At 42.0% G+C, this 14,214-nt stretch overlaps 1 protein-coding gene across 8 annotated transcripts in view; it reads left to right on the plus strand.

Annotated features, from left to right (window-relative positions):
- The window catches only part of FGGY (FGGY carbohydrate kinase domain containing), a 411,167-nt gene that overhangs the window by 287,924 nt on the left and 109,029 nt on the right, over nucleotides 1-14,214 (plus strand). For 7 of the 8 annotated variants that reach the window (XM_059898898.1, XM_059898889.1, XM_059898937.1 and 4 more), the window contains 2 exons: nucleotides 1,875-1,936; nucleotides 13,308-13,455. The exons of the other annotated variant lie outside the window; for it this stretch is intronic. In XM_059898898.1, coding sequence (XP_059754881.1) covers nucleotides 1,875-1,936; nucleotides 13,308-13,455 — 210 coding nt within the window. The remainder of the gene's footprint in view (nucleotides 1-1,874; nucleotides 1,937-13,307; nucleotides 13,456-14,214) is intronic. 8 annotated transcript variants of the gene reach the window in all.

The raw sequence follows: 14,214 nt of genomic DNA on the forward strand, positions 1-14,214 counted from the left end.
TATGCTATTATGTATTGTATGTATTTCTTATTTTCCACTCTATCCCAGAGCCTAGTCCCAGTACCTGGTGCATTAGGCATTCGGTAAATACCAAATAACTGCATTCATGCATGTGGGACACATGCTAGCTTCTGTGCTTCCTCCGGGAAGCTCATTTAAATCTCCCTTCTCTGACCTCCTAAAGCACTTCCCATAGAAACTAGCATCAAATCAAGGAATGGCTTTAATTATCCATTATTGATGCCAGTGGCTTCATTGTGATGCTCCGACTGGATTGCAAACTCTTTCAGGTCCAAACTGTGCCTCATTGCAGTAACCCAAAACTGAACCTTCGGCAAGTAAATATTCAAAACCTGAATGATTTTCTTTCCATAGAAGTCACCAGTCGCTTTGGTATTACTTTGAAACATTTCTGCAGCACTACACAAATGGAATTTGACAACTTATACCTGGAAGTTGCATAGACAATGTGACATGGTAGTTAAGACCAAGGACTTCAGGTACAGAGAGACCTCAGTTTGAGAACTAGATCTGTCACTTACTCCCTATGACCTTAGGCAAGTTACTTAATCTCTTCTAGTCCTGGTTTTCTCATCTCCATGGTGGCTAATAGTATCTTCTTCACGGGAGGGTTATAAGGAATAAATGAGATAATATATGTAAAATGCATGGCTTAGTATTGGTGTATGGTAAATGAGTCAGTAAATTTTAGGTGATATCATTTATTCTGTTGTTGGCATTATGGTAGGCACACTCTATGTCGCAGAAATCCTGTTTTAAAAGGAGACTAGGACGGGGTTAGGGGGAGAGGAGGTCGCTGAAGCTCAGAGCAGTTAGGTGACTTGCACAAAGTCACATAGCTAGTTAGTATCAGAGCCAGAACCCAGACCCAGCCTCGGTGTCTCCAGAACAAAATCTCGTCCTCTTTACACAGACCTGACGCTCAGGAAGCATGCTCGGGGAAACTCTCTCCATGAGGCCACAATAACCGGTCTGTTCGTAGTTTGAATGAAAATAAATAGGTCAGAATGGTTGTTTTGGAGATTCATGTAAACATTGAGCCGATACACAGATTAGGTTCAGGAACTCAAGCCCATTGTTGGGTGTGTTTTAGCAAGCAGAGTCACAGCATGGGGAAACACATCCCTTCCTGATGCACAGTGCATATTATTTTGTTTAGAGCCACCAAGTGGATTAAGGAATAAATCCTAGACGTGGAATTTCAAATGACACGATGGTTGTCTGCAGAGATCAGACATTTCTGTCCTTGGAGAGCTCTGTCCCAGTTTCCCATGCAATAACTCCTCAGTCAGGGGAGATTCTCTTGACAGCTCTGGGGCAACTCTTTTTTGTGTTTTTTTAAACTGGATCTCCCTCCTCATAGACTCTTTCACTAAGCTTCTCCATTAGTAAGATGCAGAGAATAATTCAGGGTCTGACATTGCCCTGGGGTAACAGCGTGGGGTAACGGGGGGGGGGGGGGATGATGTAATCCAGAGGTCAGTGCTTTTAACACCCAGGCCGGCCCCCCTCCACCCCATTTACCCTGAGTTACACCTCCTTCTCATGCCTCTGTCAAACCTCATTCTTGGACCTGATACTACCTGCTGCTACCAGTTCAGCCTTGGGAGTTTCTTTTCCTGCTGTTCTTCTCTTTAAACTTCTTTGTTTTATAAATCCAAGAGGCCAGCAGTTGGTTAAACAAAGCTAGATTTCTGAAAGAGCTGAGACACTCTTGCTGAGTTAGCATTTTAACATTCTTGGATCCTCTGTAGACAAAGAATTGAAAGAAACAGACATTTTAATATATCTTCTTCTGGCTTTAACATAGACTGGAGAAGCTATAAAATTGACCCATCTCTCTTGTTTTTCAGATAGATCACATGGTGCAGGGCCATGCTGCCTTCCCTGAACTACAAGCCAAGGCCACAGCCAGGTAACAGCTCTCTCTGTTCTCTACAGCTTTCCATGCCCGACCACACTGGGGGCACTGACTTTAGGCAGCTGCATGATTTTCAGATCCTGTGAGCAATGAAAATGCCTGGCAGTACTTGGTTATAAGATAGTCATCTGGATGATACAGGACATACATGTATTAATTTTCAAAACAATCTAAGAGAGTTCACAAAAAAACTAGAGATCCTCCAAGAATATGCCAGTAATCATGGTTGAGAAGCTCTGACATAGAAGAAAGAGCATGGATTTTTTGAGTCAAAGTTTCTTGGATTCAACTCCAGTTTTTCTCCTTAATAACTATGTGACCTTGGGCAAGTTATTCAACTTCTTTAAGCCTGTCTTTTCATCTGTGAAACAGGATAGTAACTGATAGGACTGATTTCTAGAATATATTGTTAAGTGCAGAGAGCAGAGTATATTATTTATTTATTTATTTATTATTTTTTTGGTTGTGTTGGGTCTTTGTTGCTGCACGCGGGCTTTCTCTAGTTGTGGTGGGTGGGGGCTACTCTTCATTGTGGTGCGCGGGCTTCTCACCGTGGTGGTTTCTCTTGTTGCGGAGCATGGGCCCTAGGTGCGTGGGCTTCAGTAGTTGTGGCACACGGACTTAGTTGCTCCTCGGCATGTGGGTTCTTCCCTCACCAGGGTTCGAATCCATGTCCCCTGCGTTGGCAGGTGGATTCTTAACCACTGCGCCACCAGGGAAGTCCATAAAGGAGTGTTTATAATATACCCCTTTTTATGTAAAAAGAAGGGGATATAAGAAAATATATGTGTATCTACTCATTTATGCAAAAGGAATATAGGGAAGTTAAACAAGAAAGTAATGAGGTTGTTACCTATAGGAGGTGGGGTAGGAATGGGATGGAAATAATGGGGAAATGGGAACAGGGTATAGGAGGGAGCAGCACTTCTTTGAGTATACCTGTTTATATAACTCATACTCTTAGAATCATGACGATGCTTCATGTCCCCCTGAAAATAAATAAAAGAGAGATAGATAGATAGATGGATGGATGTGTGTGGTGGGGGTGAAATACAAACAGTGAAAAAAAATGAACCTATAGTATTAATAATAAATAACATGATCACACTAACGGGGGTTTGGGAAAGAAAAGAATTTTCCTAAGTAATTTCTACAAAATTATTAGCAATATGCTTCAAAGATTAGGAAACTTAAGGAATTACTAGAGAATTGTCCCAGATTTGAGGAGACTAAGATGCTACTACATCTAGAAACAATGTATGATCATGGGTTAGATCTTGGCCAGAAAAAAGCACATTAGTGGGGAAAACTGTCAACATTCAAATAAGTATGGAGATTAGTAATAATACTGTATTTATGTTAATTTCTTAGATGGTGAGTATAGGGGAAGTCTGCATACTATTTTTGCAATTTTTCTGTAAATCTAAAATTATTTTGAAATAAGTTTGAAGAATAATTATTGAATGAATTTCATGATAATAATGCTTAGTGGTTGGGCTTTTTAACAAAAGTAAGGTATTTTATAATATTTTCAGAGAAACCCCATTCATGTAGCTAGTACCTGGCAAAAGGGAGCTAGTCGAAGGTGGAGGTTACTATCCTAGATCCTGGAGCCAAATTGCCTGTCTCAGCTGCACCCTTTAGTAGCTTGTTACCCTGGGCAATGTACTTAACCTCATTGTGCCTTAGTACTTCACTGTACAGGAAAATAATAATAGTAAACACCTCATAAGGTTGTTGAGAAAATTAAATGAATTCAAATAGTGTCTGGGATATAGCAACATTTGCTGAGCTATAATAAGTATTCAGTAAGTGGTAGTGGTAGTGATAAAAGCTGTTGTAGTTACTCGTATTAGACACTTCCATTCCACCAAGGGACGTCTGTTCTTATGGGGAGGCACACCTGCACAGAGCAGAATGAAGTGCATACTGACTAGAATACAAACACTGTGTCATCAGGGTGTAGAGAAGGATTGATCCCACCAAGGAGTTTGAGAAAAGTTTCATAAGCTTTCCCTTCTAGGAGTCTCTAGTTACAATGTCATTACCATCTACAGGGATCATACCACTTAGCCAATAACTAGCACTTTAGTTGGCTTAGAGACCACATAACCTAGAAGAGGGATGCCTAACCTCAGATCACCAGGGAACCCCTTAATTGTGTGCAGAGTTTTGTTGATTATATACTTAACGCGTACATTTCTGGGAAGAGGGGCCATAGCTTTTATCAAATTCTTGAGGGGATCCAGCATTTTGAAACCTCTAGCCCAAAGGAAAGAGCACAGATGTAGAGTTTAGAGATCTGGATTCAAATCTCAGCTCCCACATACATAGTTGTTTGAACCTTAGTTTCCTTATCAGAATATGGGATAGTAGACATGAGAGAACCAGCCATGGATAGCTCTGAGAATTTATTTTGAGTTTACGGAAGCAATGTATTTGGAAAGGCTTTGTAAACTGTACGATGACAATGACAACAACCACTACTACTACTTCTACTGCTATTACTAATGATTATAAAAGAGGCGGACATTTTGGAGGGGATTGTTCTAGGGTTAAGCAGCAGATGTCAGTCATCCATCACCTGCCTACCTTCTCATGGAGTAGCAAGAACACTGGACTGAGGTCTTGGCTTCTGGTACCAATTCTGCCATCAATGTCTTGGTGACTCAGTTTCCTCACCTATAAAATTACCATAATCCTACCCTGCTTAATTCATTTTCCAGGTGTTATGAGGATGAAAGTAGACCATGGAAATGCCAGTCTCTGAAGATCTTAAACCTCAACGCAAATCTAAGGGATAGGTTAGACTTTGCAATGAAATACTCAAAATGTCCAGAACTTTGTTCTGTAGCTGAACCTCATGTGAGTAGTTTTGATTGAAAATAGGAAGAAAGGGAGGATTTATGGATTAGCATGTAAACCCAGAGAAACAGCAGCATAGGGTGGTCCAGAAGCAGTAATTTATAGAATTCAATCTTAGAGTCAGACTGGATTTACATCCCACGTCTCTTCACATGCCAGCTGACTTCATCCCGCTTTCCAACTACCTCTCTGTATTTTTCCCTCTCTTTAGAGCTAAGTTGCTCCAAAGCATTGCCTGTACTCTTGGTCAGTTTCCTCACTCCTCCCTTGCCCACTCCAGTTTGATTCTGTCACCATCGGCCCCTGAAACGTTTAATGTTCAGGTCCTCGGCGACCACAGGATGTCTTCCAGTCCCCTTCCTTGAGCTCTCAGCTCCATGTGGCACCAATGATCACTCCTTCTCCTTCCAACACTCTCTTTTCTTGGCTTTCCAGAATGTCACCCTCACCCAGTTTTACTTCTGTATCTCTGACTATTTCTTAATCTCCTTTTCAGGCCTATGATCCTTTTCTCTATCACTAACAACAAAGTTCATCACAGCTACATTCTTGGACCTCTTCTCTCTTTGTGGTCTTTCCCGTGATCCCATCTACATTCTTGGCTTCATTTCCTTCTATATTTTGATGACTCTCAAAATTTTATCTCCAGTTCATATACTTAGTGGGCATTCAGTATTGGTTCTCTTCCCTTCCAATTTCTTTTTATTGTCTTGCAAAGGAAAATGTGTCTCTATCTTATCAGGTCTATAAATAGACTATATCAAGACTAGCACTCACTATGCTTCAGATCTTAGAAATAGGAATAGTTGTTATTAAGTGAAGTTAGTTATTTGGAAGGGACAACAAATCCCTTGGAATCAAAAACTGTATGCCTCTTGTGGTACGACTTAGTGCTGTCTGCAAACAGCAATGCAGGTCACCCCTATCTCAGAGCTTAGCATCAGCAAATCCTATTTGAAACCATAGAAACAAGTGTTGATAAACAGATTGAGTATTTTATACTCTTGATTTACTGTAATCCTTCTAGGCTTCATCCTGAAGAGAAGCGTTCTGTGAGCTTATTAATTAAGTAAACAATAACTAGATGTACCCATGCATGTAAATGGCAACTGGAGTCTCTTTCTATGTAGGGCCAAATATCCAGAGATGTTACTGCGTAGCCAGAGATCGCCTTCCATTGATTATAACTTCAGCTCTTTTCCTCTAAACTGCCCATTATTGTCTTACTTTTCTTAAAGAATCTTTACCAGTGGTTCAGAATGAGGTTATGGTGATGGCACGTTTCGGTGGGAAGATGTTGGCATAATCCACAAGTGCTGGATTCAAGGTTGACAGCAGAGCCAAGGTTAAAATCCAGGTCCTCTGACTGTCTGATGAGTGTCTTATGAGCACTTATGGTATAACAGTGAACAAAGAAAAAAAAATCCCTGTTTTCATGGAAATTGTGCTCACGCACATACACACACATATACCTATATGTGAGTGTGTGTATGTTTATGTTTGTATGTATGGAGAGAGAGAGAGAGAGAGAGAGAGAGAGAGAGAGCGTACATACTCCAGGAATTGGTAAGCATTCTAAAGAAAAATAGAGATGAGTAAGGAGACATAGAATGACGAGAGGTGTTGGAGTGACAGATGGGAACTATTTCAGGTGAAGAAGCCATCCTTGATGAGGTGGCACTCAAACAGGACTCTGAACTGAATAAAGAGAGAGATCAAGCCATGGTTATATGGAGGAGATCCCTTTAGCCCAAAGGAACAGCAAGTCCCAAGGCCGGGAAGCAGCAGCCAGCTTGGCAAGCTCAGTGGACATTGTAAAGGGCACTGTGACTGAACCAAAGTGGGAGGGAATGGGGGACAGATGAGAGCTAAAATTTAGCCAAGGGTCAAACCATGCGGGTCACTGTAGAAAGCTCTAAGACCACTGCACTTTATTCAAGATTTTTTTTTTTTAATAGTTTATTTATTTATTTACGGCTGTGTTGGGTCTTCGTTTCTGTGCGAGGGCTTTCTCTAGTTGTGGCAAGTGGGGGCCACTCTTCATCGCGGTGCACGGGCCTCTCACTATCGTGGCCTCTCTTGTTGCGGAGCACAGGCTCCAGACGCGCAGGCTCAGCAGTTGTGGCTCACGGGCCCAGTTGCTCCGCGGCATGTGGGATCCTCCCAGACCAGGGCTCGAACCCGTGTCCCCTGCATTGGCAGGCAGATTTTCAACCACTGCGCCACCAGGGAGGCCCAAGATTTTTGTTTTTGAGCAGACGGAAGACACAGATTTACCTTTTAAAAGGATTACTTTGGCTGCTCTGTGGAGAATAAACCAGACCATTGGTGGGGACGGAGGGTCAGTGGAAGACATGACTCCTGACCTCAGCAAGTTTATGGTCTACTGGAGGAGGAGGACTGGAGACAGAGAAGCCCAGCCTGTTCTGAGCTCCTTTTACAGCGGTCACTGCAAGCAGTGGTCATTTCTCATTGTGATTCTGTTAATTTCCGGTCTCTCAGGGGTGCAAGGTTCTGCTAATTCCCATCCTCTCTCTCAATCTGTCTTTCTTTTATCCCACTTTCCCTGGAATGTTTTGTTATTCCTTTGAGAACAATCAACTTTTCTTGATATGATTTATTCTTCAAACCTCTTTTGCTTCTGTGATTTCTATAATCCCACTGAGGATCACTTTAAAAATGTACTGGTCCCCCATATGCCAAATCTCAGGGTATATCTAAATCTTCCCATTAAAATCTGTATAAATCCCCCCACCCCAGAGCAAGAAAAGGAGAAAGAAAGACCAAGAACATTTTTTAAGAATTTTCAGTGTGCCTGGCACTGTGCTTAGTGATAGTTTTATATATATATATAATCTAATTTAATTCTAGTTGAGGAAATGAGTATTATAGGGACTCCACTTCTAAACATTGTTTTCACTGTGCATTCTACTCTTGTGTTCTCAGATTGTTCCCTTGGCCTTTATGGCTTCTTCAACCTTGGTCCCTCAGTCTGACAACTGGGGCCATCAGTCTATCCACAAGTATTGACTTAGGCTCCCCTGAGCTAGGGCAATCATAGAACCAGGGTGATGATATTAACACCTTTCATCCCCTAGGGTGTGCCAGGATAAACGGTAAATTCTTGATGTCTCTTGGATGAGAAATGTTTTTCTAAATAGACGTAAGCTGGATATTACAATGCCTTTCTTTGACTTCCGTTCTACAGGCAAGGATAAGAAAGTGTTCAGGGCACTGGGGTCCTCTCAGGAAGACTGAGGGCTGTGCTGGCTTAGGAAATCAGTTCTTCATTTTCTACCTCTCAGCAGATTCACTGTAGCCCAGCATAGTGCCTGGCACATGGGTGGAAGTGCAGGGTGGGGTGTCACAAGATGCTTATTATTTTTCTCTGCCCCCTTCTGTGGGATATACCAGCACGCCTGGAAGGTTGTGTCCATATGACTCCAGAGATCTACTCTTTTGGCAGCTGTACTACAATGAGAGGGAGAGGTAAAAATAACCTCTAATAGTCCATGCGGGATCAATATTCATACATTCTACACTTCAGTAACCGTGTTGAGCACCTGGTGGGATGCGTAAGATGTGACTCTTTCCCAAAAGGAATTCAGATTCCAGCAATGGATGCAGATAAAATTAAGAGGCAATTATCATACAGTGGAGGAAGGGCCATTCATTCATTTGATGGCTACTCTTGGGTGGTTCTGTGTGCCAAGTTCTCTGCTAGATTTTGAATGTATACTGGTGATGGTCTGCCTTCATGAAGCTTAAAGTCCAGAGGAGGCCATAGGCAGTTAACAAGTAAATGAACCCATAAATAAGTCTATGGCGACCAAACATGATATGAAAGAAACTAACAGAGTACGATGATAGAATATCAGGGAAACCCCATTTAGATGAGGTGGTCAGGGAAGCCCTAGCTGATGGAAGCACAGTTAAGATCTGAAGGATATAAATGAGCTAACCATGTGGAGAGCAGAAGGGAAGTACACCAAAGGTTACCAAAGGGGAAAGGTTACTAAAGGGGAAAGGGGGGTCGGAGGGATAAATAACGAGTTTGGGATTAGCAGATAGAAACTACTGGATATAAATAGATAAACAATAAGGTCCTACTGTGTGTGTGTATATATATATATATATATACATCTGAATCACTTTGCTGTATATCGGGAACTAACACAACATTGTAAATCAACTATACTTCAATTAAAAATAAAAAGATGAGTCTAGAACAGTGATTGCCATAGGCAGGTAAAGAAGATAAGGAAGAGAATTCTAGGCAAGAGGGAGAAGAATAGGCAAACATTCAGAGGTTAAGACCTGCATATTTTGAAAAATTAGAAGTAGTTTAGTGTCACGAGAGCATGATGTGTACAGGGGTGAGGAAGGATGAAGAGTGGAAGGCATGCCTGTAACATGGTACAATGTAGGGAGAGCTAGATAATGAAGAACATTATGCCAAACAAGGAAGTTTATGCTTTATCTTGAGGACAATGGGGAGGAATCACTGAAGGTTTTAGATAGGTATGGAGTCATCATCAGAGTTGCATTTTAGACGAACCACCCAGGAAGGAGTGCAGAAAACCTAGTTGGAGGGACACAATTTCAAGACAGGAGATAAGTTAGAGGGCCAGTCCTCTAATCCAGACATTTGAAGAGGGCCTGCATAAAGTAGTAGCAGTTATCAGGGAGAAAAGCATGCTGGTTAGAGGAATATTTAAAATAATAAACTGACAGAACCTGGTCCAAAATTAAATTTGGAAACTGAGGGAAGGAGAGGAATCAAAAATGATACCCACTCTGACTCTGCCCCCAAAATGGTTGCTTGAGCAACCACTTAAATGAGATTGCCTTTGGTCAAACCAAGGAGCATAGAAAGAAGAGTGAATATATCAGAAAAGATGACGTGTGTCATTTTAGACATTTTTTAATTGAGGTCCGTTTGGGCATCCAGGAGGAAGCATTTGATGGGTGCTTGGATATTTGACATGGAACTCATCATAGAGAAATGAGCAGGAGATAAGGGCATATATTTGGAAGTCTTCAGCACTAGCTAGTTAACTGGAGCCCTGAAAGGAAGATGGGATCATCCAAGGGTATAGAAAGAATGAGAAGAGGGCCAAGGACAGGTCTCTGGGAGTCTTCATATACTTAAGGGACAGAGAGAGGAAGAGAACCAGCTGGAAAACCAAAAGGGTATTGTCGCCTGGAAACAAGGGGATGAAAACAAATTAGTAAGAAGTGACCAAGTGGTACAAAATGCAAAAGACAGTTCAAGTAAAATAAGGCAAATAATGGTCTATTGGAGACAGCAACAAAGCGGGGATTTCTCCTCATGGTGGAGCCAGTCTCAGTAGAATGGGGCAGGCAGAATACCTATTGCAGTGGGTCAAGGAGGAACTGGAGATAGTGTGGAAGCTTCTTTTCCAAGACTTTCTCTTACTCCTAGAAAAGGCACAAATTCTTCTGTTAGACCATGCGTTCTGATTTGGGGTTTGAAAGTATGGTCACCATACTTTTGGGCATCCTGTGAATCCAAAGAATTAAATGGTTTATGGAGAAGGAAAGTAGAGATTCCAGGGGTGTAGTCTGCATTGAAGATTGTGAGCCATAAAGTCTGAAAAAATCTTCCCTGACTCTAGAAGTGAATTTCCTGTGATGGAAAACAAGAGGGAACTATTTATTGATCAGCTATCATTTTATAGTACTCAGGACTCCATATTTAATCTTCATAACAGCCTATAAGGTAAAAGTATTAGCCCTGATAGCAAAAAAGTAAACTAGGCTTGGAGAGGTTTAGTGTACCTGGTCAGCCACCTGGTATACAGTGAAGTCGCTTTGTGATTCTTGAAACTGTATTTTCTTCTTCATACACAACAGGACTAGGAAAGCAAGGATTTCTCTCTCTAAGAGAGGATAAATGAGTCTGGAGTTCATGAAAAAGAGGGAGACCTATCACTAGGAACAGTTAATATGTGATTCCCGAGCTGGAAGAGGGCAGACCGCCATTTGAGAAAGAATTGATAAAACATACAAACTGAAACAAAGTCAAAACCAAAAAAGGCACCATGCAAGGTTAAAATTATGTGAATAATGATGTGCATTTGTTATTTTAATGTTTTCCAAGTGCATTTCATTTTGAATGATATACTCAGATAGCGCACATGGTAAGGGATAATTGAAAAAACGTGCAGGAGAATGGCTGCATTCAAAGAATAAACATACAGCTGCGAGGAGGTTAGGAGTCAAAGGGGTAAGCATATGCCCCATCCCCCAGGGATCTCATTAGTGCACGAGTGACCGTATATGTAGAGGCTAAATGAATCTCACTGTTTGCAAAGACCCACAGTAAATGAGACAATGACAAATCAATAGTAATTAGGCCGATAGGTTCTTATTGACCCAGATGTCTGAAACCAAATGCCCTGCTCTGAGATTCCTTGAGAGACAAAAGATTTATAGACATGTGCTTCTTTTTTTTTTTAAATCCCTTTACTCTAAGTGCAATGATGCTCTTCTGAAGTTCAGTGTTGCTAGAATTAGTGCAGACTCTTGACTTCTGGCTGGAAAGGATGTTTTTGTGGCCATTGCTGGCCGTGTGATTGTGTTGGACCAGGAGCAGAGAGAGCTGGGAGATAGAAAACCAGGGTGTGATCGTATTCTCCCCAGATATGTGGTTCTGGCCCTACCTTCCGTGGAGACCTCAGAGGATCCTTTCCTAACGCTGTCACAGAATCATTCTAAAACAGAGTTTGAATGTAGGGCTTTGACAAATAATTCCTGGCTGGGGATACAGAAAACACATGGCTTCAGAATCACAGAGAGGGTTTAACTTTGGACTCGGTCACATGTCTGCACTCCTTACTCATCCCCTCTGTAAAGGGGTGTGAGCGGTACTCGGCTCACTGGGCTATGTTTGAAGGCCAGAGGAACAAGGAGCCGCAGTTGATGTTACTCTGGCTGGTGAGCCTTTTCCCAACAAGATCTTCATCTTCTAATACAATGTAGGGCCAAAGATTTTTACAGACAGGAATGAGGAGTCAGGGCAAGAAGCAAGGAGAGTGCCTGGTAGGTAGGACTGCCCTTGCCTCCGCCCAGCACACTTCTCACACTCACACACATGTGCATACACACATTCTCACACTTACACACATACACGCACTTACATAGAACAGTTTTGTTTTTCTATATTTTCTATCTTGGAGTTCCACATAAAGTTTTATTTAATAGGTGTTTGAAAACCACTACTCGTTTGTTTCTTTCTTTACACTTAGTTTAGAAAACTTTTAGGAATTTCATGGGATCCAGAGGGACACTCACAGTGTCACAAAACTAGAACTAGAAATCGCTGAGCTGCACTCCTAAAACATTTTAAATGTAAATAATAAATATTATCTTATGTATCTTAGATATCAACCTCCCTTGGTCATTGATCTCCTATACTTTTTTCCTACTATTATTCAAGCCATGTTTAAGGCTGTGGTTCCAAGGGGACCAGTGGGAAGTGGCATGGGATGCCAACCCACTTTCTTCTAGAATTGTCAGTTCAAGAGAAGGAGGCACCTTTAAAGAGGGGAAGGGTAACGAACTTCTGTGTCATGCAGTGAGATTTCACCCAGTGAGGTATTTTATACCCATTATATGTATGGGAAAACTGAAGTTCAGAGAGGTTAAGTCACCGGCCCATTTTACCCAGCTAGGACAGGTAGAACCAGCATCTGAATGCAGGACTGCCTTGACTCCCAAGCCCATCATCTCTGTCTCCCTCTCAGGTACATAGACTGAGAGAATGAGAAGGGTCATCTGACTCTCTCATTCTACATGTGAAGAAACGAAGGCTTAAAAAGAGAAAGAACTAGTGCAATGTCGTCGTTTGGTAGGTTTGGGCTGGAAATCAAGCCTCCTAACTCCTGATCCTAACTGCATTCACTCCATCATATCACTGCCCTTATTAGCAAACTCCTATCCTGAGTCCAGGAACCATCTCCATTCACCAACATATTATTATTATAATTAGGAATACTGATTTTTAAAAAGCCTTTACATATGTCCAGTAGTGTACATTTTGCAAAATCCTGTGTCTTCATCTACATAGTCTCCTTTGATCTTCACAAAACCCTATGAGGTCAGTTGGGCAGGGATTATGATGGTTGTTTTTACAGATACAAAGAGAGTGGTTCAGAAAGTTTGAATAACTTTCTCACAGTAGTGGTTACACACCTACAATGGAGTAAAGCCATTCTTGGATCTGGTCTTCTGAGTCCAAACCTTTCCACCTTCCACCAGGACAGGCCTCCTATCCTTGATGAGAGTACAGCGTGATTTGAGAGTGTGGTTTGCTGATTTCTATGGGTTGGGGGTGGTTTTTTTGCTGAAGCTTTTTTGGACCCTGCTTACTTTCTGGATCTGATACGGGAGTACAAATGATTTCTTTCTACAAAGCAATTTGCTCCCTGACCCTACCCACCCCCCCTTTTAAAAACAAAATCCACTTCTCTTCCAGATGCCAGAGTATATATGCATATTTGAACAGTCACCTGGATCTGATTAAGAAGGCTCAGCCCGTGGGTTTCCTCACTGTTGATTTACATGTTTGGCCAGATTTCCATGGCAACCGGTCTCCCTTAGCAGATCTGACACTAAAGGGCATGGTAAGTAACAGTCAGTCCTTGCACGAAGGTGAAGGCGGGCCAAAGGGCTACAGAGTTTGAAAGAAACAAAGTGAGGAGAAGGCAAAAGAGGAAAAATAAACAAAGCCGGCCAACAGCCCACTGGTTTCTTGCAGATGCATTGCTGTTTTGAAGGTTCTTGCCGCTCCTCAGGATGATCTGCTGGAAGTTCTCATTGTTTCTGAGCCACCCTTGAGAGCGTTCAAAGCAGGATTTCTTACATGTAGCTACTGCTCCCTCTTTGTCCCACGGAGCGGCTGGAAGTCGCAAGCCCCTGCCTATGTAATCTTTGTATTTACATCAGTTTGAAGAGTCATGTTCTCCATCTCCATCTCCAGGCTGCCGGGTGAATAAGTGGTAAATGTTACCACCTATGGTCTAGCTTACTGCAGCCACCCATCTGCCTAGGCCCTGAGTCAGGGCTGCTGAGAATGCATGCCAACGTTATTAGGGTTTCAGATAAACTCTGGTAAAAGTAAAATAAAATTAATAACTTACGTTGGTGGTGAAATTCAGCTCTTAGTGACCTTCAGAGTCACTTCTAGTGCAGATATTTGGGGCTGGAGGGGCCAGGATGACCTTGGTGGAAGAGCTCACAATCACCTAAGCTAAGAGATAACATCTTGATGGCCAAGTGAAATCGGTTGGCTAAGAGTAGCTTAGCCACAGAGAATTGTGTTTGAGGATGGATGAAGCATGTGAAAGCTAGGGAAAAAGAGCTAAGCTACAGTTCCAAGAGGC

Source organism: Balaenoptera ricei, chromosome 1 (assembly GCF_028023285.1).
Source record: "Balaenoptera ricei isolate mBalRic1 chromosome 1, mBalRic1.hap2, whole genome shotgun sequence".
Classification (NCBI taxonomy): Eukaryota; Metazoa; Chordata; class Mammalia; order Artiodactyla; family Balaenopteridae; genus Balaenoptera; species Balaenoptera ricei.